The following is a 24,763-nucleotide window of genomic DNA, read 5'->3' on the forward strand; positions in this document are numbered from 1 at the left end:
GGAGCCCACAGACCTGAGCCAGCACGCGCCTGAGCCAGGGCACACCTGAGCCAGCCCACACCCACCTGAAGCACTGTACACCTGATGCAAGGTAGACCTGAGCCAGGGCACACCTACCTGAGCCAGAGCACACCTACCTGAGCCAGGGCCACCTACCTGAGCCAAACACCTACCTGAGCCAGCCCACACCTGAGCCAGGGCACACGTGAGCCAGCACACACCTACCTGAGCCAGGGCACACCTACCTGAGCCAGCCCACACCCACCTGAAGCACTGTACACCTGATGCAAGGTAGACCTGAGCCAGCGCACACCTACCTGAGCCACGGCATAGCACCCACCTGCAGCCACACAGTGTACCAGAGTTTAGGGCTCACTGACCAGTGTCCTCTCCCAGAGCCCCCTTGTGCCTCAGCAGGTTCTTGGGGGAAACCACCTGACTCACAGGTATGGATGCAGGCTTAGGTCTGATGACTGGACACCCCACTGACCCCGTAGTGGGGTGAATAGCGTCCTCCCCAATTCCCATGTACCCAGAACCTACGACTGTGAACCTATTTGGAGACAGGGTATTTGCAGATGTAACGAACTTAGAGGAGGCTGCACTGGACTGGGGTGAGCACTAATCCCGTAACTGGTGTCCTTGTAAGAGGAGGGGTTGGAACCCAAACACGCGGAGGGGAGAAGGAGGCAGAGCCTAGAATGACGCCTCTGGGGGCCAAGGCACCCCGAGGACGCTCGGCAGCCCCCAGAGGCTGCAGGAGACGGACCGCGTCCTGCCCTACAGCCTCCAGGGGAGCCCGGCCTGCCCACACCTCGATTTTGCACGCAGGATCCGGAAAGGCGGGAAGGTGTGCTGCTCATGCCCTGCCTGTGCCCGGCTCGTCCTGGGTGCAGCAGTGGGCTCCGGGCACGCAGACCTGCTGTGGCCGAGGCACTTGGGGGACGGGACGCTGGAGTCAGGGCAGGGCCTGGGCCGACGGGAAGTGGACAGGGTGGAAGGAGGAGGCGCCACCTGGCGCGGCCCAGGGGCTCTCTGAAGCTCGAGCGCAACAGCCTTGCCGAGAGCTGGGCCCTGGTGGAAGGCCCAGAGCGCCGCGGCCGTGGGGCCCCTGCAGGGGTGCGGAGCGCGGGAGAGGCCGGGATGCGGCCCGCGAGGTGCCCCACGCCCCCCACGGGGCTGCGGACGGCCGCCCACTCTTCCTGCAGCTGCTGGTCTTTATTCTCTGGAACGGAAACAGTGTAGCCCCTGAGAGATCATGGGTCGCAAAGCCCATTCTTTGAAACACAAAACAGAAACTAAGTATTTGGCTCCGTGAATTTCTGTCGTAGGGAACAGCTCGGAATGGCCCTGGCTCCAGGCGTCCTGTGCAGCCACGGCCTGGGTGGCCCCCGACGCTGCGCCCAACGTGATGACCTCAGGGGCTTGTGGGAAATAGCACTAAACGGCTCACGAGGCATTTTAAGACACCAGAGTTTGTTTCCTATGGACGTTTCTTTTTAAAAAAACAAAAAATATAATAACTTAGTTTGCATTTTACAACATTTCCCACCAGCCGGGGAGTCCTTGGCCGGGCCCGGGCCCCACCCGCCGGGGCGGCCCCTCAGTCCTTGCCCATCTCGCAGGGGTTCAGGCCCCTCTCCTCGGCGTCCTGGTACATCCTCTGGAAGTCCTTGAAGCGTGGGGCGCAGCCAAGGCGGGCCTCCCCAAAGTGCATGTGGCCGGTGAAGAGGAACTCGCCGCGCCCGGGCCTCACGCCGCACTCCAGCAGCGTGGCCACCCGCCCCCGCCAGCCGCCGCCCTCCGGGGCCGGCCGGAACACCCTGCTCTTCTGCCGGTAGAGGCGGCTCACGCGCAGGTGGATGGCCGACTCCTGCTGCTCCGGCACGTGCGTGACGTTCTGGATGGAGCCTCGGACGACTGCGGGGCAAGGAGACGGGGTCAGTGGGTCGCCAGGGGCAAGTGCGCCAGGGCTGGCCCTGACCCCGCACTCCAGGACCCTGGTACGGGGAATAGCCCACGCGCGTGAGGCCGCCTGGGGACTGTCCCTGGCTCGGTCCGGGTTACAGCCCTGGGACGGGGGCAACGAGGGAAGGGACCATGCCCTGCGCCGGTTCCAGTCAGGACGGGACAAGTAACCGCGGCAAATGCACGACACCTGGGGCAGCTCCACGTCCAGTGGGGCCGGAGCAGAGGGGGCAGGAGCTGCTGAGCAGGCCCGGGACACACGCAGGCCCACAGCCAGGACCCGGCTGGTGCCCGGAACGGCCCTCGGGGCTGGGGGCGCTCAGCGCCGGTCCAGCCCCAGCGTCGTGAGCCCCTGCCCCCCCAGGCCAGGGCCCCCGCTGTACTGCCCACGGGGACCCGATGAGGACGGGCTCGGGTGCGGCGAGCGTCAGTGCCTGGAGGGCAGTGCTCCGCGGCTGCCCCAGCAGGATGCCCACCCTCTCCGAGCTTCCATTCGCGTCCCCCCCACCCCGGTAGACAAACGTCACTCGGCTGCGGTTTCCTGTAACTATGACAACGGGGAGCAGAGCGCCCCCAAGGGTCCTCGGCAGGCTCCTCCCCCAGCTCCCCGCCCCCCGGAAGGTCTCCCAGGCCACGTGAGGACTCACCGAAGTCGCTGGTGCAGACGGCCAGCAGCACCTCCGCGTCACTGCAAGGGCGGCAGGGGGCTGCCGGGAGAGAGGAGGGGGAGGGGGTGTGAGCAGAGACCCCATCCACGATCGCCGGTCCCGCGGGAGCCATGACCTGGGGAGTGGCACGGGCAGGGTGGCCCCGAGGAAGAGCGGCTCGCGGGCGCAGCGGGCGGGGGACCCTCGCGTAAACCACTCCTGCGCTGTCACCAGCGGGAAAGCAGCCCCGCGGGTCCCGACCCCAGCCCGGCAGATGCCGCCTTTGCTCCTTCTACACGCGACACCCCAAGTGCGGAGCCCGCCCAGGCCACAGCTGCCGTGTGGGGGAGCAGGGCCGCTGAAGCCGCGGGCGCCCAGGGAGGGCACACCTGCCCGCAGAGGCTGTGGGCTCCTGCAGACCTGCCTGCAAATAGCGTCCCGGGCAAGGCCGCCGCCCAGTGAGGCCGGCTTCCTCCTCTCCCGCCTGTGACCTGCTGCCCCGGCCTGGCCCTCACCCCACCCTTCACCCCCACTTCCTCCAGAGGCTGCGGGGAGGCGGAGCCCAGGCCCCGGCCACTCTGCCCCCAGACCAGGCGCCTCTGACCCAGCCAGCCTGCGCTTGGGACACCACTGTATGTGGCCTTCAAGGCCTCTGACTCCGGACGCGGCGGCCACAGGGCCTGGCACCGGGGCAGGTGAGCTGAAGCCTCGCGGGAGCGCGGCCGTTCGCTCTCGATGCCCGTGGCTTCGGCGCTCGCCGGGCCCAGCTGACCCTGTCCACACGCTGACCGGTTGCCCGCATGAGCCCTGACCGGGCGAGCCGTCCAGGGGCCCAGAGAGGCCTCCCGACGCCCGGGTCCCGGGGGGTGGACGGGACTTTCTGAGCGCTTGTTGTCCTGCCCCCGGCGGGGTGGATGTGGCTCGGGAGGGCCCGGCTCGCCGGCCGCCCACCACAGCTGCTCCCACCGGGTGGTCGGGAACTGGGGGACGCTGCAGCACGAGCATGACCCGTGGGACGCGTCCAGCCCGCCCACAGGCCCGGGCACCCGCCCGCCCAGCCCCAAATCCCGAGGACTGCTGCCCACCTGGGCACTATGGCTCTGTGCTCCCAGCCTCAGGCCTCTTCAAAAAGAGGGTGACCCACGGGGCATCCCCTAGGCCACACGGTGGGGAGTGAGGAGGCCGCGCACGCAGCCCCGCAGGGGGCAGAGGTGCCCAGCTCCGCTCAGAGGCAGCAGGGCCAGGGACACGCAGCAGACGTGAGACCTCCCAGCGTCACCGGTGCTCCTGGCGTCCCACGAGCCCTCGCCCGGGATGAGGAGCCACGGCAGGCCCTGGGGCCGGGCCACGCAGCGCCCCAAGGGGTGTCAGCACACCACTGCACCCTCTCCGTGGACACAGGCCCCGGGACCTCGGCCGACCGCCAAGGGCAAAGTAGCCGGTCGCGGGCGCCGCAGGGTGGCGGCCGGGGTTCTGTGGCCCCCAGAACCTCTGCCAGGAGCTCCACGAGCCACCACGGCCGAGCTAACAAGGTGCCGCCCTGGGGTCTCCCCTCGTCGTTGTGGGTTTTACAAAGCGCAGGTCGCCTCCTTGGAAAATCCAAGAGAAGCAATCTGGAAACGATTATCAATCAGAGCTGGGCTCGTAAAGGCTGTGGAATGTGCTGGTTTCGGGCGCTTCGAATCTCATTCCCTGGCGGGGGAAGACGCGGAGGGGGTGGCCAATGGGCCGGCTGGGACCCCGCTTCCTCCGGAGGAGGGGGCTGAGGTGTGGACGTCTCAGGAGGGTCCCCCTGGAATGCGCACGGAATGAGCTTAAGAAAATAGGTCATGGCGGTGACCAGGGGTTGCTGTGGGGACCAGGGAGGCCGGCAGTGCCAGGGAAGGGGGCGTGCAGCACCCCTCGCGTCCGGCCCTGGCAGGGGAGAGGCTGGGCTGGCGGCGGGGCTGCCCGGGTCCGGATGCCCGGTGGACACAGTTTCCAAGGGGAACGTGCATGGGGACGCCTGCCAGGGCAGCCGGTGACAGGTGGCGGGCGCAGCGCTGCTGGGGGACGCGGGGAACACCCCCAGACCGGGCCGGGGCGAGCTGAGGCACCCGCTGGTGTGGCCCCAGGATGGCCCCATGGCCCGGCCGCTGCCCCAGGGAGGACGCAGGGGGAGGCCACTCCCTTCCACCCCAAAACGCCCCTAGCTGCGCCAGATGACAAATAATCACCCAGTAATTACGGGGCCAGAGAACCCAGGGCAGGACACGAAGTGATCCGTAGAAAAAAAAAATTTCAGTTCTCCCTCCTTTTCTGTCTCCGGGACATAATGGGGCTTCTTTCACTGGTGAACGTGGCTGCTCACCCCCCGCCCTCCAGACCCACCCCCAAACCTAGCCGGGGGCCCCCACCTGCCCACCCCGTGGGCATCCCTGCCCCTGCTCATCCAACGCAGCTGTAAGGGAGGGGCCCGTCCTCCACCTCACGGGCTCCAGGAACCTGCGTAGACCCCAGACCCCAAACCGTGGATGTGGCTGCCCCAGGCGACCCAGGGAGCAGGAGGCCGGTCTGCGCCCCTACAACCAGGCAGGGCCCCCCGGCCATCCGCCCCTGGCCCCTGGACAGCGCAGGCTCCTGGTGGTGCGGGGACCCAGGGGGTCCTGGGGTGCGGGTCCCACCGCCCGCGGTGTGATGGCTACACCCCGAGCCCCGGCCCCCCGCCCCTGGCCTGCGCCCGGGGAGCGGCTGCCTCTCCCAGGCAAGTGCACGAAGGTGACAGCCCTCACGACAGTCCCGGCGGCAGCGCCCGGGCTCACACGCGTCCCCCCCGGGGAGCGTCTCCGTCCTCAGCACAAACTAGATGCTATGAGTCAGCGGGAGGCAGGCGGCCCCTCCACCCGGGGCCCGACGCCCGACGTCCCAGCCCCGGCCCATCCCGGGCGCTCCCCCCGCGGGCACCACAGCCGCCAGATGGCTGGTGCGGACATTCCACATTACGTGCCCATTCCTCGGGCATTAAGGGCTTAGGGGCCGCCCCCGATGAAAGCAGGCAGCCCGGGGCACCGGTGGCCGCAGGCCCTGCCCCCCTCGGAGGAACGTCCCTCCCGTCCCCCCTCGGCCGGCTGCCCCTACTCAGAGACACCGAATGTGGTGACTCAGTTTCTCAGGTTTTGTTGTTATTGTGACTTTATCTCTAGGAGCCCCCCCCCCGGCTCTCCCACCCACCCCGTAGCTGGGGACCAACAGAAAGACTCTCCAGGTGAGAATTTCATTCAGATCCTGACAAATACAGCAGCTTTCATGCCACCGTCCTGAGCAGGGGTCCTGGCCGGGCCCCTGGCCTGGGGGAGCGGGGGGGCAGCTGGCACATGGGGGGGTCAGGGTCCCACCTGGACAGTCAGGCAGGTGGGGGATCAGGGTCCCACCTGGACAGTCAGGCACGTGGGGGGGGGTCAAGGTCCCACCTGGACAGTCAGGTGTGGGGGGGTCACGGTTCAGCCTAGACAACCCCGCAGCCAAGTTCTCTAACAGACCAGTTTACTCAGAGACTAAAAGTCGTGAAGACAGATCGGAGCCATGAGCAATAAAACGTGGACTCACTTTCAGGGGGAGAGTCTGCATTTCAAATCCTAGCAGATTGTTTTGCTCCAATCAGATCTCTAATTTACTGAAAGGTGGAGATGAGAGCGCACTTGGGGACCCCGGGGGTCTCTGCGGTGGCGCCCTCACCCGCGAGGCCGGCTCAGCTTCGTACTGGGGCCACCCCAGGCTCTGTGGGGTGTCGGCAAGGCCCCGCCTGCCCATCCCCCCTGGGTCACCTGGGCAGTGGCCTTCCTGGAGCCAAGCTCACCCCGCCCCCCTGCTTCCAGCCAGCTTCGGAGTTGACACGGATGGTGTCCCCGCACACCCGGGCCTGTGAGGTCGTTTGTGCCTGGGAGCGAGAGCAGGATGCCTGGCCTGGCGTCTGACGACAAGGACTTCTGCCTGCGCAGGTCTGCGGCACGGGGGGCAGGACCGATGCCACGTGAGGGCTGAGGCCACCCCTCCTCCTCCATCCCTGCCTCTGGTGCTGCTCAGTGAGCAACACCACGCTCCGCACAGGGCCCTGCAAAGCCTGCCTCCAAACAAAACCTGACGGACCATCTACAGCCGACCCACAGCCCCAGGCGCACACGGCCCCTCCAGCACGGGACCCCCGGGGGGCCCTGCAGAGGAGGAGGCTCCCCAAGGGCCACTCACGGGGCCCACAGCCCCGCTCCCGGCAGCTTGCTGGTGTCTCTGCTCCACGTGGGGTCGCCCTGATGACACGCACCCACAAAACGCCTCCGGAACCCAGGACCCGCGCTCCCAGCACAGGAGCACCAGGAGCCGGGACGGTAGCCAGTCCAGGGTGTGCTTGTCCCTGCCGACCACTGGGCGCATCCGAACCCCACGGTGCCCACAGCCGCCCCCACCCCGGGGTGCGCCACCCACCTGACAGGGTGTGCAGGTCCGACTCCGCGTGCCGGCTGGTCAGCTCGTACTGGAAGCCCGTGGTCCTCCTGCTGATGTCCTGCTGGGGCGCGGCCTCCACGAAGAGGCCGCCCTGCTCGAAGCCGAAGCAGCGCACCTGGCCCGGCCCGCGGTCCCCGTCCCGCACCAGCAGCTTCAGTTCTCCAGTTTTTTCCAAATAAATATTGGCCCCCGAGGAGTCCTTGAGGGGCTTGATGCACAGAGTCAGGTGCCGAGAAGGCGGGAAGGTGTTGGGCCGCACGTTGACGATGAGAGCCCCCGTCGGGTACATCCACTCCACGGAGCCCGCGGAGCAGCGCAGGTACACCTGCTCCACCTCCTTCCTGTGGGCCTCGTGCGTCAGCCCGCTGCAGAGGGGACACGCGTCAGCCAGGGCCACCGCCCCACCTGAGGTCAGCCCCCGCCCCCCCGGTGGCCTAGGTCCCCGCACCACCCCTCACCCGCCTGCAGGCTGCGGCCCCCTCTGCCAGCCCCCTGCCCGGTCCCCGCACCCGGACCCCGCACCTGGACCCTGCGCCCAGCCCCCTGCGCCCGGATGCCATGGCCAGACCCCACCGGCGGGCCCATCCCAGGAGGTCATGGGGAGATGGCTGTGAGCGCGTCGGCAAGTGGGCCTCAGCCCCTCTCAACACCTGCTGGCCTGCAGCTCGGGGGGCGCCCGGGTGCCTGAGCGCCCTGCATCACGGAGCCAAGGACCCCGGAAGGGGGATCTTCTAGAATGGGAACGAGGGCACCGATCCCGGTTCCAGGAGCGAGGGCAGATGCCCTTGGCCCAGAGAGTAGCTTTTAAACCAATTATGGGGCAGCCCGGGTGGCTCAGCGGTTTAGCACCGCCTTCGGCCCAGGGTGTGACCCTGGGGTCCCGGAATCGAGTCCAGCGTCGGGCTCCCTGCGTGGAGCCTGCTTCTCCCTCTGCCTGTCTCTGCCTCTCTCTGTGTGTCTCTCATGAATAAATAAATAAAATCTCAAAAAAATAAATAAACAAACCAATTATGAACGAAAGCAATTTGAGGGGCGGTGCATTGCTGGCGAGTGTTGCCCTCAGCACCTCACAGACTAGCGTGTTTGTGTTTTCCCTGAAATGATGACCGGATGGCTTTTTCATTCATTTGCAAACCTTGAGGCACCGGGGAGGCTCAGCCGGTGAAGCATCCGCCTCCTGCTCTCTCCCACTCTCTCGCTCTCAAGTAAATAAAGTCTTAGAGAAAAAATAAATTTAATTAATTAATTTATTTGAGAGAGACAGAGCACAGCAGGGGGAGGAGCAGAGAGAGAGGGAGAAGCAGACGCCCCGGGGAGCAGGGGGCCAGATGCGGGGCTCTGTCCCAGGCCCCTGCGATCATGACCTGAGCCGAAGGCAGACCCTCCACCGACTGAGCCCCCCAGGTGCTCTCAGATAAATAAAAAATTTTAAATCCCCGAAGACCCTGCCATTGCCCGTTATTTTAAAAAATAAACTTGAATATCATCAAAATACAAGAGCAGGGCCGAGGCCCCGCACGGGAGAGACACACAGAGGACGCAGGGAGAAGCCACAGGAGAGACAAGCAGTGGACAGACAGCCCCGCTTCCCAAGGCGAGGCTTCGGAGGCCCAAGTCCATCTCCCTCCCAATAAAGGCCAAATAGGAAAAAGTGAGGCGTGCTACGCTCTGGGTGAAACAGGTCTGCAGTCAAGTCATTACGTGGTGTTTTCAAGACGTTGAAACCATCAAAAGCGTGAAAGATTCCCCAGCCCCCAGTCTGAACGTGAGTGTCCACCCGGGCAAACGGTGGCGTCATGCCCACCGGGTCGCCTGGCACCGCACCGGTGACTTCCACCCAGAGTTCTATTACATGAAATTTGGTTCTGATCAGATCTCGGACAGGTTCACCCACATTCTTGGGATTTTTATGTGCAATAAACAATGCTATACTCAGCGCCCTGGCCTGAGCGAGTTACCAGAAACCCTTTCTACGGAGGAGAAAACACGTAACATATGGTTTGCATTTACTGTTGGTGACTCATGCTCTGGGCTCTTAAAAACCTCACTTTTCATACGAGGGCCAGCTGCAGGCTGGGGCTGCACAGTCATCCTGCAGACCACATCAGAGGGAGGTGTCAAGGAGGTGACTCCCCTCCTAACCCCACTCCCCGCCCCCGCCCCCACGAGGCCCTGGGTCACTAGCAGCCAGCCCAGCCTCAGACGCCCACCAGGGCCGCACACGCAGGACACTTACAAATTACAGTCAAATAAAACTCACATAAGCTCATCTGACACATATGTGTGGATGAGCATAATTACAGTGTTGTGTGAAAAAATTAGACTAAATGGTGAGTGGTTGGCACAGATGACTATAATCAGCTCTGCTCTTAGGCAGCCAAAACAAACTTTATCATAGTGTCCCTCCTCTCCTGTCTCCAGCCTCCAGGGGCAGCTGGACACTTGCCCCGTGCCCAGACACCAACCCTCAATGCTGTCTCCCATAAAAACCATCCTGTCCGAGGCTCCACTTCCCTCTCTGGGGGAGGTGGGGGGAGGCCCCGGGGGCTCCAGGGGAAGGAAAGCTCATTCAGGAGGCTTTGGGTCCCTCTCACCAAGTCACCCTAATCCAAGCAGTGCGGGGGGGGGCTGGGGAGGTCGTGGGCAAGGGCAGAGGGAATGCTGGCGGGGACAGGTGGCCAAGCCATGGCTGCCCAGGGGGAAGCAGACCTGCGTCTGCGGGCTGGGCTGCTGCCCCCACCCGCACGTACCGCCCCGCACATCTTGCGGGGTACGCCTGGCTCCATTTATTCATAAGTCCTCGACTAAAAGAGGACCAGGAACAACATGGAGGTGGACGTACAAGAAATAAGGTGCCCGTTACGTCGCCCTTTCCCCAGTGTCCTCGCTGGCCCCCGGAGGAAGGTGTACGCCCGTCCCAGGGGCCACGGCCAGCCTGCGCTCCGCTCAGTCTCCCCTTGTGTTCCCCCGAAGCACTGAGACCAAGAGACCAGCGAGGCACTCGACACAGAGTGTTGGCGTGAAGGCCAGCAGCGTGTGCTGTGCAAGAGTGGGGTCAGCCTGGGGTCCCACCCACGGGGTCTTTATCGAAGTCGAGGACTCAGTCTGTCTAGTTCTTACCAGAAAATCTGGTCAAATCTCTCGCTTCGGTGTTCCAGCGCCACAGCAAACCCGAAAAAACTTCTGTTTGTGCAAAACTGCTGGCGGTGCAAAAATGTGCACATCTGTGACATCACTGAGGGTGGCATTTATGATTTTCACACAGCATGCAAGCAAGGGACACGCTTATCGGACAAAAATAAAAGAACTGCTTTCTGATGTGATGAAGCTGAAGAGAACAGAAAAATCTGCGGTTCTAGGCAGCCTCAGGGAGCTGAGAACACGGATTGCTCTCAGGTTATTTAAACTGGGTTCTGCGTTATTCAAAAAAAAAAAAAGAGTTTGCAAGTGTCACTGCCCAGGTGGCCACACTGGGGGGGCCTTCACGGAAAGGACAGCAAATTCCAAATTGACACAGGACTCTCTGCAGGCTCACCTGCAGCAGCAGGAGGAAAGGATGAGCGCTTGTGCTCTAAAGTCAGGATTCCTGGGGAGTCTCCTGGGGGATCAAGAGAGACCCCGGAGGCTGCGGTAACTGGGTCAGTGTTCATTTCCCCGCCGAGCAGGAGGGCTGGCCCGGGTGTGATGGAGCCATGAGCCCTGCCCACGGCGGTGGGAAAGTTCATGGTCCATCTTTACAACCGCAGCCTCGTAAAGATCAGGGCGCTGTCCTGCCCCGGCACACAGGACACGGATTGCAAAACCTCCTGCTTCACTGCTTGGAAACACCCAGAAACGCATTTCGGCCTGTCGAGTGTGAGTAGACGGTGTCATAAAGAGCGACTCCCTTCCTATCGGGGGAGCAGAACCCGCCCAGCGTATCAGGACGCGCACCACCCTGTGCTGTCTTTAGAACAGCTCATAAAGAGTCATAAATGTTCTGGGGGTCAGCCGGCAAATCTGTGCACCCAGGCTCCTGCAGCAAGGACCTGTCGGCGGAGCTGCGAGGCGCATTGACAGCTGCCACAGCGGCAGCGAGTACGACGAAAGGGGGGCCCTGTCTTCCCTACGGATCCCATAGATCCCACAGCGGCAGCCTCTGCGGCCACTGTCTGCCCGCCTCTGGCTGTGGGCTGAGTGGGGACAGCCGGAGCAAGTCCAGGATCAGGGGTGTGCTGGCAACGGTGGAGAGAGAAGGGAGGCAGTCAGGCAAGCAGCTCCGCTTCTCCAGGTAGAAAAATGGATGCAGACACCCGCTTGCTCCAGGAGCTGGTGCCCTGCTCGAGCCCCGGGAGACGCATCCCGTCCGGGTGTATAGGCCTCCGAGGGCCTGGAAGGATGTCAGCTCCTGCTCTGGAAACTCGGGCTCCCTGTGTGGGGCTGGGCTTGTTTCCGACCCACTGAAGCAGGATGCCCTAGACCTCAGTTTGGGGGTGCACTGATTCATCCAGCAGAAGCTGCAAAGCACGGAGTTTAATTACTAGCGCGGGTGGGGGGGGGGGGGGAAGGGCAGCCCTGAAAGAGTGTGTCAGAGTCAGAGGCTCCTAGCCAGCGCTGTGCTGGCGCCAGGCTTCTCCGGGCCAGCCCTCCCCCAGAGCTCCGGCTCATGGCCCCAAGCTCCCTCCACCGCCGGGCTCCGCTGCCTGCAGGGAGGAGGAAGGCCACCGCGGCCGCCCGGGGCGCAGCACCCACGAGGAGGGGTGGAGGGTGCGGAGCGGTGAGCAGGGGAGCCGCGGGGCGGCCCCCACCTTCTCGGAAAGGCTGTCCTGGCTCCAAAGCGCCCCGTGATGGCCCAGCACGAGGAGCTGGGGGCCGGGCGGGCAGATGGGCAGCTCCCGCTGCAAACTCCCGGGCGCGAGCTGCCCGCGCGGGGCAGGGGGGAGGGGAGGGGGCGGCTCCCACCCGAGCTGAGCCTGCGCGCCCCGCGCCGCCCCCTGGTGACCTGCACCCCCTTCAGCTCGTGGCGCCTGAGCGGGTGCCCGCTGCGCGCGGGAGGGGGCGTGGGGGGGTCGCGGGCGGCGCGCGCTGCCAAGGGCGCCCTGACCTTCAGGCGGCCCGCGCGCAGCGGCCCCGCGCAGGTGTCCCCGGCCCCGCGCAGGTGTCCCCGGCCGCACGGCGGGGTGGGCGCACCTCCCCCGGGGTTCCTCGACGGGGCGCCCGGACGCCGCGGGCCCTTTTGTTCTAGGCCCGGGGGCGGGGCGGGGGCGGCCGGAGCCCCGGGACCGGGCGGGGGGGGGCGCGGACTCACCTCCCCTTCCAGCTGCACAGGTCGCTCGAGTACTGCGCGCCCGCGCCGCCCAGCAGCACCGCCAGCAGCGCGGCCAGCAGCAGCGGGGCCGCCGGGGCCGCCGGGGGCGCCGGGGGCGGCGGGGGGCCGGGGCCCGGGGCGGGGGGCCGCGCCCGCAGCTGCCCCGCGAGCCCCCGGGCCGCCCGCGCCGCGCCCCGCATGTCCGGCTCCGGCCTGGCCGCCGACCCCGCGTCCGCGCGCCGAGCAGACCCTGCGGGCGGGGCTCCCAGCCCGAGTCACGTCGTGCGCCCCCCGCGCGCCCCGCGCGGCCGCCCGCCCATCCCGCCCATCCCGGCCGCGCCGCTGCAGCCGCCGGACCCGCGCCCGGAGCTCCGCACGCGCCGCCGCCGCCCGAGCGTCTGAACCGGGCGAGCCCCGGGGCCGGGTCCCGGCTCAGCTGGGGGGCGGGGCCGCCTCTGGCCCCGCCCCGCCCCCGCCCCCGCCGGAGCCCCGCCCCCAGCGCGCGCTCCGAGCCCCGCGCCCTGCGTCCCTAAGGGGGCGGGGCCGGGGCGGGGCCGGGGCGGGGCCGGGGCGGGGCCGGCGCGGGGCGGGAGGGGAAGAGGCCCGCGGCCGCAGCAAGGCCGTGACCCCAGCGCGCAGACGGACCGGGAACGGCCACGGGGCCGCTGAGGGACCAGCCGGATTCCATCAGGGGTGCCCTGGGCATCGGGCCTCGCAGCGTCTGAGTGCGCCCTGCAGAGGCTCCGACTCCTGCGCGTCTGCGGGCCGCGTGGGCGGGGAGGCCCAGCTGCAGGTGCGGGCGCGGCTGCCTCACTGGTGAGCGCACCGTGGGCTCTGAGCACCCGCCCCTCGCTCCTGAGCCTCCCGAGCTCGCTGCCCCAGGTCATGAGTGTCGCTGGGCCACAGGTCCTGAGCATCCCAAGGGTCGCTGGGCCCAGATCCCAAGCACCACTGGGACCCCAGGTCCTGAGCCTCCCGAGTGTCACTGGCCCCAGGTCATGAGCATCCCAAGGGTCGCTGCCCCAGGTCATGAGTGTCACTGGGCCCCAGGTCCTGAGCATCCCAAGGGTCGCTGCCCCAGGTCATGAGTGTCGCTGGGCCCCAGGTCATGAGTGTCGCTGGGCCACAGGTCCTGAGCATCCCAAGGGTCGCTGGGCCCAGATCCCAAGCATCACTGGGACCCCAGGTCCTGAGCCTCCCGAGTGTCACTGGCCCCAGGTCGTGAGCATCCCAAGGGTCGCTGCCCCAGGTCATGAGTGTCACTGGGCCACAGGTCCTGAGCATCCCAAGGGTCGCTGCCCCAGGTCATGAGTGTCGCTGGGTCCCAGGTCATGAGCATTCCAAGGGTCGCTGCCCCAGGTCATGAGTGTCGCTGGGCCACAGGTCCTGAGCATCCCAACGGTCGCTGGGCCCAGATCCCAAGCATCACTGGGACCCCAGGTCCTGAGCCTCCCGAGCGTCACTGGCCCCAGGTCGTGAGCATTGCTGCCCCAGGTCGTGAGCATCGCTGCCGACCTCTGCTTGCTCGTCCCTGCAGTTTGGTCTCCTACCTGCTTCACTAACTTCTTGCTTGATTCTTCCTGGGGACCCTCTCGCACACTGTAGGATTTTAGCAGCATCCTGGCCCCTAGACTCTAGATGTCACTACCCCAGCCCCACCACCTCACAGGTTTGGCAACCCATACCATCTCCAGATATTGCCAAATGCCCCCTGCGTGCAAAACCTCCCACGGAGACCCTTGTTCTAGAAGGACCTCGCATGGTAAGTTGGTGAGCATAGTGTGCTGAGCATGCCTTCCTTCACCAGCGAGTCACTGGGGCCACCATGGGCCTAACATCCAGCAGGGGAGACAGGAGGAGCACAGGCGGCCCCAGCCCCTGGGGGAAGGTGTCCTCCTGGGGCTTGGGGCCGACACCGGGGCCGGGGCTGGGCCTGGCTGGAGGGTGGATGGCAGTCTCTCAGGTGTGCCATCCCACCTGCTCCTCATCCTGGAAGGGCCAAGGGGCTCTACCGGCAGAATGAGGGGCCATAGCGCTCTGTGTAGCCACCTCTGTGCTCACAAAAGCAGGCTTTCCTGCTGCCTAAAGCTCTCTGGTGTGGAGCTGAGCTCCGGAGCCCCGAACAGCATCAGGTGGTGGAGAACACTGACCTATCGTCGCATTTCTTCTCCAGCCGGGACACGTTTCAGGAGGAATGTCAAGTGACTGTGGGGAGGGGAGTGACCTCTTCCGCCTGTTGCTTTGCACATTGCACTCTTTGGTCAGAGAGTTAGAAATGTCACTGGTTGTAGGGATGGAATTGTCACCTCTGGTGAGGTCTCATCTGCAGGCGCCCACACAGCTGGAACTGAGAGCGGCCTGGTGAACCCGCAGGGCGGGCGGGGGCCCCGACCCCTTGAACGTGCTGACAGCCGAGGGATCCATTTGGAGAAGCCCTGGACTGGGTAGGTTCCGCCCCCCCGGGGTCCAGCCCAGTCGTGGAAGGGATGTCGCCCTGTGGCCCAGGGGCAGCTTGGAGGCTGAGGACTCCTGTACCCCTCCCCACAGCCGCTTTGCAGTGCCTGCCCCTTCCCTGCAGGTCCCCGGGTGCAGAAGTGCTATGAGAAGTGGGTGAAGTGAAACCACCACCCAGGGCCCCGGGGAGAGGAACCTGCAACCACCTCCTACCCACAGCCGTGTCCACGCGGCTCTGCAGCAACTCACACCCGAGTGCTGCCTGTGGTAAAGAGGCTGCCCCTTAAGGTCGTCGGGATCTGGGGAAGAGCAGGGGCTGCTCTAGGACCCCGTCATGTCACAAATGCCAAGACTGAGTGCTACCGGCCGGAGCGATGATTCACAAGGTTTCAGAAGCCCCTGGTGACCACGGGGCCAACGGGCAGAGGCCATCTCTGGTTCCGTCCTAGGTTCAAGCCCCCGCAACCTGGAGGACTGCCAAGCACCTGTGCCCAGGTCCGCTTCCCTAAAACTGGGCCACTGCAGCGGTGCATGCAGGACGCGCAGCTGTCAAGAGCCACAGAACTCATACAGGACTGGACAGTCACAGCCTCCCGTTGGAAGACTGCTGCATGAGCTCACCGATTGAGCAGCCGCGCAGCCAACGCGGTCTACTTGGTTTTTCTCATGAGCCTAAAACAGTAAGTCCACTCATTAAAAACAAGGGCTGAGGGACCCATTCTCACCTGGTGGTGTTCTTGGACGAGTCCAGCAGGATCCTGGGCAGGGCCTGGCCTTGCTGCTGTCAGACCTAAGGCGCTGTGACAGGCCCTCCCTCCTGGGGACACAGGTACCTCTGGATTCCTGAAGGTCTCTGAAGCAGGAATTTCCAGATTTCCCTCCTCCTGATGAGCCACCAGCCAGCCATGGGGTGAGGCCACAGCAGCAGAACAGGTTCCTAGGCCTTTGCCCAGCTCCTGGGGAGGTCTGTGCTTCAGCGAAGCTCAAGGCCTGCTGGGCACCTGTGTGCCTGGCACAGTGGGGCTGCTGACCCTCCTGACCCGGCAGTGAAATGTCCCCATAAATGGGTCCTCGGTGCCTGTGGTGTCAGGCTCTGAGGGGGCTTGTTAGGTTTGGGCCTGGGGTGGGCATGGCTGTCTGAGGCTGCCCAGTGACCAGCTGCCACACGCCACCTGCTAGGGCCTGGTCAAGGGCAAAGCAACCCCCATGGGATCGATTTTGAACCAGAAGGGTCCTTGCCAGCAGGCATGTGGGGTCTTCCTGGCAGTAAGGGCATCTTGGAATGTGCCCATCCTCAGATGGCTGGGGTCACGTCCCAGTGAGCATTTCTCCAGTTAAAACCAGCAGGAGGCCACAGCGGTACTGCCCCCCACGCACAGCTGGAAGGAGCTGGGCATCCTGGCATCCGGAGCAACACTTGGGGACTTCCCACACGCACTGTCCTCCAACAGCAGAGGGGGTGCGGAAGGTGCAGGACCCGGACCTGCTGGAGTCACAAAGACGAGGAGGGACTTTGCGGAGGGACACTGCCTGCCCCCCGCCACCCCCAGGTGACAGCAGCCAAGGGGCCAGGTGCCTTCCACGGGCTCTGTCATGGGAGCAGCGGTGCCAGCAGCCCCAGCACAACTCAGCAGGTGGACACTGTGGGGAGGGCAGGATGCTCGCCCAGGGGGCCACCCGCCCCACCCCATGGTCCACGCCGGAGAGTGTGGGGAGGGACAAGGCTGTGGCCCAAGGTCAGGCCAGCATCAAGCTTCACTGGTCACGTGTCTTCATCAAAAAACGTCTACCAGGTGCCACCTGGCCTCGTTTGTACGATGCGTTCCCGGGCTGCAGCCCCTGCGCAGGGCGGGCCTCGGGAGGCAGACCCACGGCACCGGGCAGCGGCCGTCAGGGCACCCGCATGTCCTGGGACGGGCGCAGGACACGGCCCCGCCCGCTCGGGGTCACACGGGCCGTGGGGCCAGGTCTGTTTCGGTTGAGTCTGGGTGACTAGGAAAGTGGCTGGTGCCTCGATTCTCAGGGCAACCTCAGCTTCGAGCCTCATCCCTGGTGGGTGACCGAAGCCTGGCCCCGCAGGCCCGACTCAGGCCGCGTGGGGCCTGTCTCCCCAGCGTGCTCCCCGAGGACGAGCCCGCGTAGGCGCTTTTATTCCCTGCCCAGGCCTAAGGTTATCGGGCATGCATTGGCGGTCGCTCCTGTCATCTGAACCTGCTCACCCAAGAGTCAGCCGCCCCCGGAACCAGACACTCCCGGAAAATGTCAGGACCCGGCCCATCCCCCTCCGCGCCTTGCCCCCTGTCACCCGGTAAGAAGTGCAGGCGCCCCTGCCCGGGGAGGCTCCCGCGTGGGCCCATGCCTTCCCGCTCGGCGCCCTGGCCTCGGAGTCACTGCTGTCACACTGCTTCCCCTCCGAGGTCATTTTTGCTGACCTTCTCATAGGGACGTAATTACCGTAATTGTGGTCAAATGCTTGTGATTTATGTTTAGCAACTGCGGCAGCCACATGTAATTAGACGTGAACCGAGCGAGCCAGCTCCACCCGGTAACCGGCACCTGAACGCCTCCCTACCCTAACTTCCCGTGGGGGGGGGGGGGGGCGTGGGCGGCCGTTAGGAACCGAGGGGCTCCCCACCCTGGCCCCCGGGGCCACGCTCGAGTCCAGGCTGACCCGGGCTGTGTGGCGGCGGGGGTGCGCGCCCTGGGCCGGCCCCATGTGATCATCCCCGCACCCCCACCGCTGGGGGTGACAGCAGCCACTCTGGGCCGTCAGACCTTGGCAGCACCTCAGTCTGCTGGCCCTGAGCAGACCATGGGCCCCTGCGGGCGTCCCACAGCCGTCGCGCGAGTAGGAAGGCCCCGCGGGCACATTCCCTCAGGGCGGCACCACACGGGGAAGGAGGGCCCCCTGACCGCCACAGGGTGGCCTCAGGAGGGACCATGTATGAGACACGATGTCACGAGGACCTGACATCCCCGGGGACGCTCCCACCTAAGTGGCTGGCGGATGTGTGCCTCGGCTAGACCCGGGAGTGACGGGGTAGAGCCAGGCCGGGCCGGGTGGCCCCCAGGCGGCCCTGGAGCCGGGGGCCAGGAGGAGGGGTGGGGGCCAGCCGTGCACAGGGGGCACGGAGGAGGGGGAGGTGTCCAGCCAGCAGGGACCTGGGCACAGTCACCGGCCTCTGCTCCCGGCTCTGCCCGACGGAGGGGGTGGAGGGGTGGGAGGGGGTGGGAGGGACCCCGTGCACCTGCTGTGTGCCAGCCCCGCCACGCCCTCCCAGCCCTGCGTGGGCAGCCCCACCCTCCTCGGAGCCAGATCCCGGGGAGGAGGAGGGGCAGCCCTGGGCTCCGGGCTGGGCTCCGACCGTGGGGCACGCCGGTCAGCACGCACACAGCTGTCTCAGCCGAGGCCTCGCACCCCCAGCGCGGGCAGGGCTGCGGTTGGCCGTCTGTGCACTTGCAGGCTCCACGGTGTCACCAGCCAGAGCGCAGGGCCCTGCCGCCCGGGGCGGGGGGGGGGCGCCTCACCCCAGACCCAGCTTAGAGGCAGCAAGGCCCCATTCAGCCTCCGCATCCTCACCCTGCACCTGCTTGTAGGACATGGTCCCGTGTGCTCCGAGTGGATACTCCCAGATGCTCCCTCTAGGTGCTCCCTGGGCCCCCAGGTGGTGCTCCCCGGGCCCCCAGGACGTGCTCTCCGTGCCCCCAGCAGGTGCTCCCCGTGCCCCAGTACATCCTCCCTGTGGCCCCAGCAGGTGCTCCCCGTGCCCCCAGGACGTGCTCCGCATCCCCTCAAGCACATCCTCCCTGTGCCCCCAGCAGATGCTCCTCGTGCCCCCAGCAGGTGCTCCCCATGCCCCAGTACATGCTTCCCGTGCCCCAATACATGCTCCCTGTGCCCCCAGCAGGTGCTCCTCGTGGGCTGCTCCCAGCTCAGGCACCTGCTTGGACCAACCACCGGGTTCAGGGCAGGGAGGTGTCCGACGCACACACTGTCCTGTGTCCCAGCGTGCGAGTGGAAAGTATTGACTGCGTGCCTCCCGCCGTCCACCCGGCTCTGCAGACCCCCCGACTCAGCAGCTGGTGGTGTGGTGCGCCTTCCCGCGTTCCGCGTGCCCATATCTGTACATTGTCTTTTGTTAAATAATTTTTTGAAAGATTGTTTTGGAGAGAGAGCACACACAAGTCAGGGAGGGTGGGCAGAGGGAGAGAATCAGACCCCACGCGGGGCTCAGTGCCGCGACCCTGAGACTGTGACCTGAGCGGAAATCAAGATTTGGCCACGTAACCAAGGGAGCCACCCAGCGCCCACATGCGGACCTCTCCTACCCGACCGTGGGAAGTTGCCAAGGTCGTGAGCCTTTGGCCCTACACACCCGAGGGGCCACCAGCTGCCAGGACCGCGCTCACCGTGAGACACCGTCGTGGGGCCTCACAGGGACATGGCGTCCCTCAGCTCGCTGGCCGGAGTCTGCTTTCCTCCGCTGCCCCCAAACCATGCAGAGTGGGGAACAGGGCCCACGGGGGCCGCCCTGGTGGTGCCCAGACCACCCCCCAGGCAGGTGGGCCTGGAGGGCACTGAGCTGGCCGCCCACTTGCATTTCCAGCAGCGTCCCCGCCACGCGGCCGTGGGAGGATGCTGTCCGGCCCGTCTGCGCCCACACACCGCGGCCTGCAAGCGCATGAGGTGTGAAAGCCTTTCCCTGCCCCGACAGGAGAGAAGGGTCCTGCTGTGGCCCTGGGGACTGTGCGGCCAGGCCCTCCCACGCTGTCCCCTCGCAGGCCCCTCGGCCCCGGAGAGCTGCGCATGCCAGGGACAGGGCAGGAGATGGGCGGACGGGGCACAGTGTGGGCGCTGCCCCGGAACTGCCCGGCTGGGAGCCCCAGGGACAGGTCCTCCTGGGTCAGTGCTGAGCCACGCCTCGGTGACTCAGCCCAGGTGTGCAGGCGGGGACACCTGCAGGAAACCCCGTTCGGGGCCAGGCAGGTGTGGCCTGCTTCACTCCAGTACAGTCGGCCTGCCTCCCACACACGGCTCTGGAGGCAGGCCACAGTGGGCCAGGCGGCTCCGGGCTGCCGCCTGCTGGTGGGCTGAGACAGGCCCAGGCCACTGTCCCTCGCGGTGGGGGCTCCATACGGATGGGCAGTGCCACCCAGAAGCAGGTAAAGCCGGCTCTGGACGGCAGGTGTCCTCCTGTCGCCTCATGGGGTCTGCAGGCCATCCGGACATGACAGCCGTCCTCACCTTCCCTGGGCCTGAGGTTCACGGGCTGGACAGGGAAGGACGCCCAGAGCCCCACACGGGATGGATGAAGAGTGGGGGCCCTGGGGGGCTGGGGAGGGTGCAGCGGGTGATCACGTGGGCTTGGGAAACCACAGAGACAGTGGTGAGGGTCCCCCAGGGCGGGGCAGGTGCTGGGACCTGTGCCGGCGAACGTGGGGGAGGGTCAGGGCATAGGGGTAGCTTCCAGACCTTCGCACCCAAGGTCGCAAACGCCATCGGCAAGGTCAACCAGGTGGCTTGGTTTCTTCAGACTCATTCTTCTGGGTTGAGATGTCATCGTGTGATTTGTGCACGATGACCTAGGAGGCCTTTATTCAAGAGCCCCTAGCGGTGGGCTCTGGGAGCAGGGCCAGCGTGATGAGGGTGACGCTGGGGAGGAGTCCTGACCCTCACACAGCTCCCACCCCGCAGAGCACCCCATCCCTGCACCGCCTGGGGGCCACATGGCACCTCAGCGGCAGCCAGCCTACAGGACGACGTTCAGGACCCTAACCCTACTGCCCCTCTGCTTCTAGACCTGTGACCAGAAGCCTCGGGCCTGAAGGTGGGTGCCGAGTGTGACCCATGAGGAAGTGGGCTCTGTTCCTCAAGAGCTACTCGAGTTTTCTACTTTATACGCAGAAATGTGTGGGGATGGATGTGGAGGCTGTGGGAGAAGAGCGGCAGGAAGCTAACGCTGGACCAGGCAGACCCAAGACAGCCGACGTGGGCTCATCAAGCAGCCATCCATGTTCAGGTCGCAACCTGGGGTGAGGGTCAGCGTCAGGGTCAGGGTCGGGGTCAGGGTTAGGGTCAGCGTCGGGGTCAGGGTCTGGGTTAGGGTCAGGGTCAGGATCAGGGTTGGGGTCAGCGTTGGGGTTGGGGTTGGGGTTGGGGTCAGGGTTAGGGTCAGCGTCGGGGTCAGGGTCTGAGAGGGTCAGGGTCTGCGTCGGCATCGGCATCAGCATTGGCGTTGGCGTCAGGGTCAGGGTCAGGATCGGGGTCAGGGTCGGGGTCAGGGTTAGGGTCAGGGTCAGGATCGGGTCGGGGTCGGAGTCAGGGTCGGGGTCGGATTCAGGGTCAGGGTCAGCGTCGGGGTCAGGGTCGGGGTCAGCGTCGGGGTCAGGGTTAAGGTCAGCATCGGGGTCAGGGTCGGGGTCAGCTCTGAGAGCCTGGGTGGCTGAAACATGGACTGGAAGGTGGCCCACAGTGAGCGGGTTAGAAATGTCCAATGTAGAAAAGGGATTCAAAGGGTTGGGGATATGGAGGTGACTCTGCCATTTAAGGCCGTTCACCTACATGGAGAGGATCCAACAGAGGCCCCTCCCACTGAGACAGTGGGGATCCCGGCACCCCTGAAGAGCCCTGAGGCCCCTCCCTAGAAGGGACCATGTAACTCAACTGGAAAACTGAAACTCAGTGGAGTGCTGAGGTCCCAGGGTGGCAGAGGCCCAGTGGGGGCACCCACCTGCAGAAAGGAGGGGGTGTGGTCGCACGGGTGGATGCGGGCGGAGCCACGTCAGAATCCTCTGACTCACAGGCCTGGGGGGCCCCGGGGTGGGTCGCTTGGCGGCGCCCTGCTGCTCGGGAACCCCAGGAAGCACGGGGACTCTCACTTGACCTGCACCCGCAGGGATGTTCGAGGTCAAGGGAGGAAAAGTCTGGCCCGAATCATAGAAACGGGCTCACGGCCCCTCCACCGGCTCCCAGACCTGAGCGCGTCATGGACCCAGAACACCTTGAAGCAGGGGGGTGGGGGGGTGGGCAGTGTCCCCCGGGGAGGCCGCGACAACTGCTGAGAACACACCGGTCCATCTCTGTCCCCGGCTTCCCCAGAGGCTCCTGTGGGCTTTCCCGGGGTAACCGTGCCCCCGGGAGAAGGTGTGATCGCAGCCTCCGGGGAGCACCCGTTACTGGTTTTGCACAGACGCTGAGTCCAAGGGACGCAAACCTTGGTGGTGGCCCGTCAGGGCAAGGACCCGTGGGGGCCCTTGCCTTCGTCTCCACAGGTCCCGCGTGGCCCGGACCCATCCTGTCTCCCTCCCGAGTTCCAGAACGCTTGGTGAGGGTGGACACAGGCTCAGCTGGCAGACCCCACGGCGCCAGGGCTGCGGGGGAGGGGGGCTCCCTGGGCAGCGAGGCCCAGCGCGGAGGCCCGAACCGCCCGCCTGGGAAAGCGGCAGGCGCGAGGCGGCGGGATCAGCTCCCCTGGATGGTGCCCGGTGGGGCTCCCGCCACCTCCCGTCGGGCTCGCCTGCTTGGCCGGGGCGGCTGGGCCGTGGAGAGTGGCTGCGGGCCACGTTGCAGTCACCAGGGGCTCCAGCGGCCCTGCGGCGACGTCCCTGCTGGAGCGGCCCCTGTTGCGCAGCCTCTGGCCCAGAGGAGGCCTGCTTCTGCGCCCGCCTGCTGGGCCCCACGGCCAGGCCATGCGGCCTCGGGGCGACGCCGACGCTCCCCCCGGCCTCAGACTTCGTCTCTCGGGGACCTTGACCTCCAGCCCTCCCACAGGATTGCACGCTTGTCCGTCACATGGACGACGGTGCTCGTGGCTCCTCGAGACCTACTGGCAAGACATCTGCGGTCAGAGGCAGGAGTCAATCCAACAGTAACTCAGAGGCTTCCGTCCTCGGCAACATTTCTGGGCCCCATGGCGTGGGGAGCGCGGAGCCAGGTCTTCGGGGGTGAGCGCTTAGCTGGACGTCCCGCAACCCAGGAAGAGGCCGCCACCTAATGGGTCTCTCCGGGTCTCTCCGACTGCTGGAGACGACCGTTCCTCCCCAGAGCGTAGTACTTCGGCCACTTTACCGAACGACCTAAAGGGCTGGGGGTTTGAGTGGGGTGAGTGGGGCCCAGGACAGGAGGAGGCGCTAGGACGGGTGCGGGCTGCGGTGTGAGCTGCGCTATCTCATGGGCCATGTGGTGCCTGGAGCGCCAGAGCCAGACGGAGATGCAGTGTCCTCCACAACCCCCAGCGCGTTCTCTGTGTGGTGTTTGAGGACGACCATCCCTACTTCGATCCTCCTGTTCCCACCTGTACATGGACTTGAGGAAGTCACGGTGAGGACCACGTGGGGCGCGGGAGGCCCTGGCCTGGCCTTGTCCCCCATAAGCGGCCGTGGCAGCCACAGGCGCTCAGAGTGGGGGAGATGCCTGTGGGCGTCACCCTCCTCCCGCCCCCTTGACCTGAGCAGCCACCTGCCTGCCAGCCTCGGAATGTCATTGAGAAAGTGACGTGGGAACGCCCAGAGAGCCTGTGAAAACATTGTCAGTCAAATTCCTTGAACAGGAGAGTGAGTACACTTGCTGGGAGAAAGTCAATTGTGCCAGAGGAACTGAGGGAAGAAAGAGTGGTTTCCCTTCACTCTACGGCTGCCGTGCAAGGATGCATCTCCCCATTCTCCCACTGGGTTGCAGGTGCATGTGTGTGTGAGCGTTTGAGTGTCTGAGTGTGTGCACGTGTGTATGTGCATGAGCATTGTGTGTGTGCACAAATGGACGTGTGTGTGCAAGTGCATATGCACGTGAGCATTGTGTTTACGTGTGAGTATGCATGTGTGCATGTGTGTATGTACATCAGCATTGTGTGTGTGCATGAATGCACGTGTGCATGCGTGTGTGCACGTGCGTATGCACATGAGCATTGTGTTTATGTGTGTGCATGTCTATGCATGTGAGCATTGTGTGTGTGAATGTACACGATTGGACATGTGTGTGAGTGTGCAAAATGTGTGCATGTGCATGTATGTGTATGCATGTGTGTGTGCATGTGAGCATTGTGTGTGTGCGTGAGCGTGCATGACTGCACATGCGTGCAGGTGAGCACTGTGCGTGGTGCACGTTGAGCACGAGCGTGTGCATGGAGTTCTCCGTGGACCCAGGCCCCCAGTCAGGGCACGCACAACACAAGTCTGCAGGTGCCTGCAGGGCCCTCTAGGCCGACGCTGGTGCCTGTGAGGCAGGATCTGGATTTCAAACCCACTTTTTCAGACAACACAGGGTGGGGGTTGGGGTGGGGGTGGGGGTCGGGGTGGGGGCCGGGGGTCCACTTTGCTTCCGCGGCCCGCTTGTCGGCTAGGGTGCAGCGCCCCGAGGCGCCAGCACGGGGGGCGCGGAGGAGAAGGGGGCGAGGTCCTGCTGTCGCCAGGAAGCCCTTTTGTGGGCATCTTTGAATTCCGTCTGTTCTCACTCCTTTCAGGTCCAGCTGAGGGCGGCGAGCGGCTGCCATCTCCCTGGGTGACCAGCTCTGAATGTCCACAGTCTCCCGGCCTGGTAACCGCCCAGCCTGCCCACCCACGGTCCTTCCTGACCCTGGTGAGGGCTCAGGCCCCCAGAGTGCCGCCGCCGTGCGCAGGGCGCAGGCAGGGATGGGAGCGGCTCCGGGGCGGGCAGGACCTGCCAGGCACCCCCTCCTCCCCCTGCGGAGGCTCCCCTCCATCCCGCGCACCCCACGAGGAAGGCTGCACTGCCATCCCCAGCCGGTGGTCAGGGAGGCCCTGGCGGGCTGGGGCAGGGGCGCCAGGGAGCATGGGCCCCAGGCGTCTTGCTCGTCTTGGGCCCCGGGACGCCCTATGACACCTGCACGTGGTCGGCGTCCAGCAGGGCGTTAGCTGGGGCGGACAGCTCCGTGGGAGTCCCGGGGGGTGTGCCGTCCCCGTGGCCGCTGGG

At 65.5% G+C, this 24,763-nt stretch overlaps 1 protein-coding gene and 2 long non-coding RNA genes across 5 annotated transcripts; 2 read left to right on the plus strand and 1 right to left on the minus strand.

The window, feature by feature from the left end:
- Positions 1 to 1,475: 1,475 nt before the first annotated feature.
- Positions 1,476 to 12,622, minus strand: METRNL (meteorin like, glial cell differentiation regulator). 2 transcript variants are annotated; one of them, XM_025468463.3, is made up of 4 exons: positions 12,382 to 12,622; positions 7,074 to 7,459; positions 2,616 to 2,675; positions 1,476 to 1,920 (listed from the first exon to the last, which is right to left on the minus strand). In XM_025468463.3, the coding sequence occupies exons 1-4, from the start codon at positions 12,579 to 12,581 to the stop codon at positions 1,604 to 1,606; spliced, it is 963 nt and encodes a 320-aa protein (XP_025324248.1). In that variant the 5' UTR covers positions 12,582 to 12,622; the 3' UTR covers positions 1,476 to 1,603. The 2 variants fall into 2 exon arrangements, with proteins under 2 accessions (XP_025324248.1, XP_025324249.1); XM_025468464.3 differs by lacking the exon at positions 12,382 to 12,622 and adding an exon at positions 10,215 to 11,602.
- Positions 12,623 to 13,045: 423 nt separating this feature from the next.
- LOC112672992 (uncharacterized) lies at positions 13,046 to 17,881 on the plus strand. Its single transcript, XR_007412742.1, has 3 exons — positions 13,046 to 14,825; positions 15,285 to 15,515; positions 15,665 to 17,881. It is a non-coding gene; the product is annotated as an uncharacterized LOC112672992 (long non-coding RNA).
- A 1,711-nt stretch (positions 17,882 to 19,592) lies between these two features.
- LOC118355756 (uncharacterized) lies at positions 19,593 to 24,084 on the plus strand. 2 transcript variants are annotated; one of them, XR_004818825.2, is made up of 3 exons: positions 19,593 to 20,663; positions 20,741 to 20,868; positions 22,607 to 24,084. It is a non-coding gene; the product is annotated as an uncharacterized LOC118355756 (long non-coding RNA). The 2 variants fall into 2 exon arrangements; XR_007412735.1 differs by having other exon boundaries at positions 19,597 to 20,663; positions 20,741 to 20,855.
- Positions 24,085 to 24,763: the final 679 nt, after the last annotated feature.

This window comes from Canis lupus, chromosome 9, assembly GCF_003254725.2.
Source record: "Canis lupus dingo isolate Sandy chromosome 9, ASM325472v2, whole genome shotgun sequence".
In the NCBI taxonomy this organism is placed as follows: Eukaryota; Metazoa; Chordata; class Mammalia; order Carnivora; family Canidae; genus Canis; species Canis lupus.

Excerpts from the sequence above, each read along its gene's own strand:
- METRNL (XM_025468463.3), bottom strand. The coding sequence starts at position 12,581 with ATGCGGGGCGCGGCGCGGGCGGCCCGGGGGCTCGCGGGGCAGCTGCGG. Across the intron at positions 2,676-7,073 it reads GGACCTGCACACCCTGTCAG|CCCCCTGCCGCCCTTGCAGT; the intron begins GTGGGTGGCGCA and ends CTCTCCCGGCAG. Across the intron at positions 1,921-2,615 it reads CGTCTGCACCAGCGACTTCG|TCGTCCGAGGCTCCATCCAG; the intron begins GTGAGTCCTCAC and ends CTTGCCCCGCAG.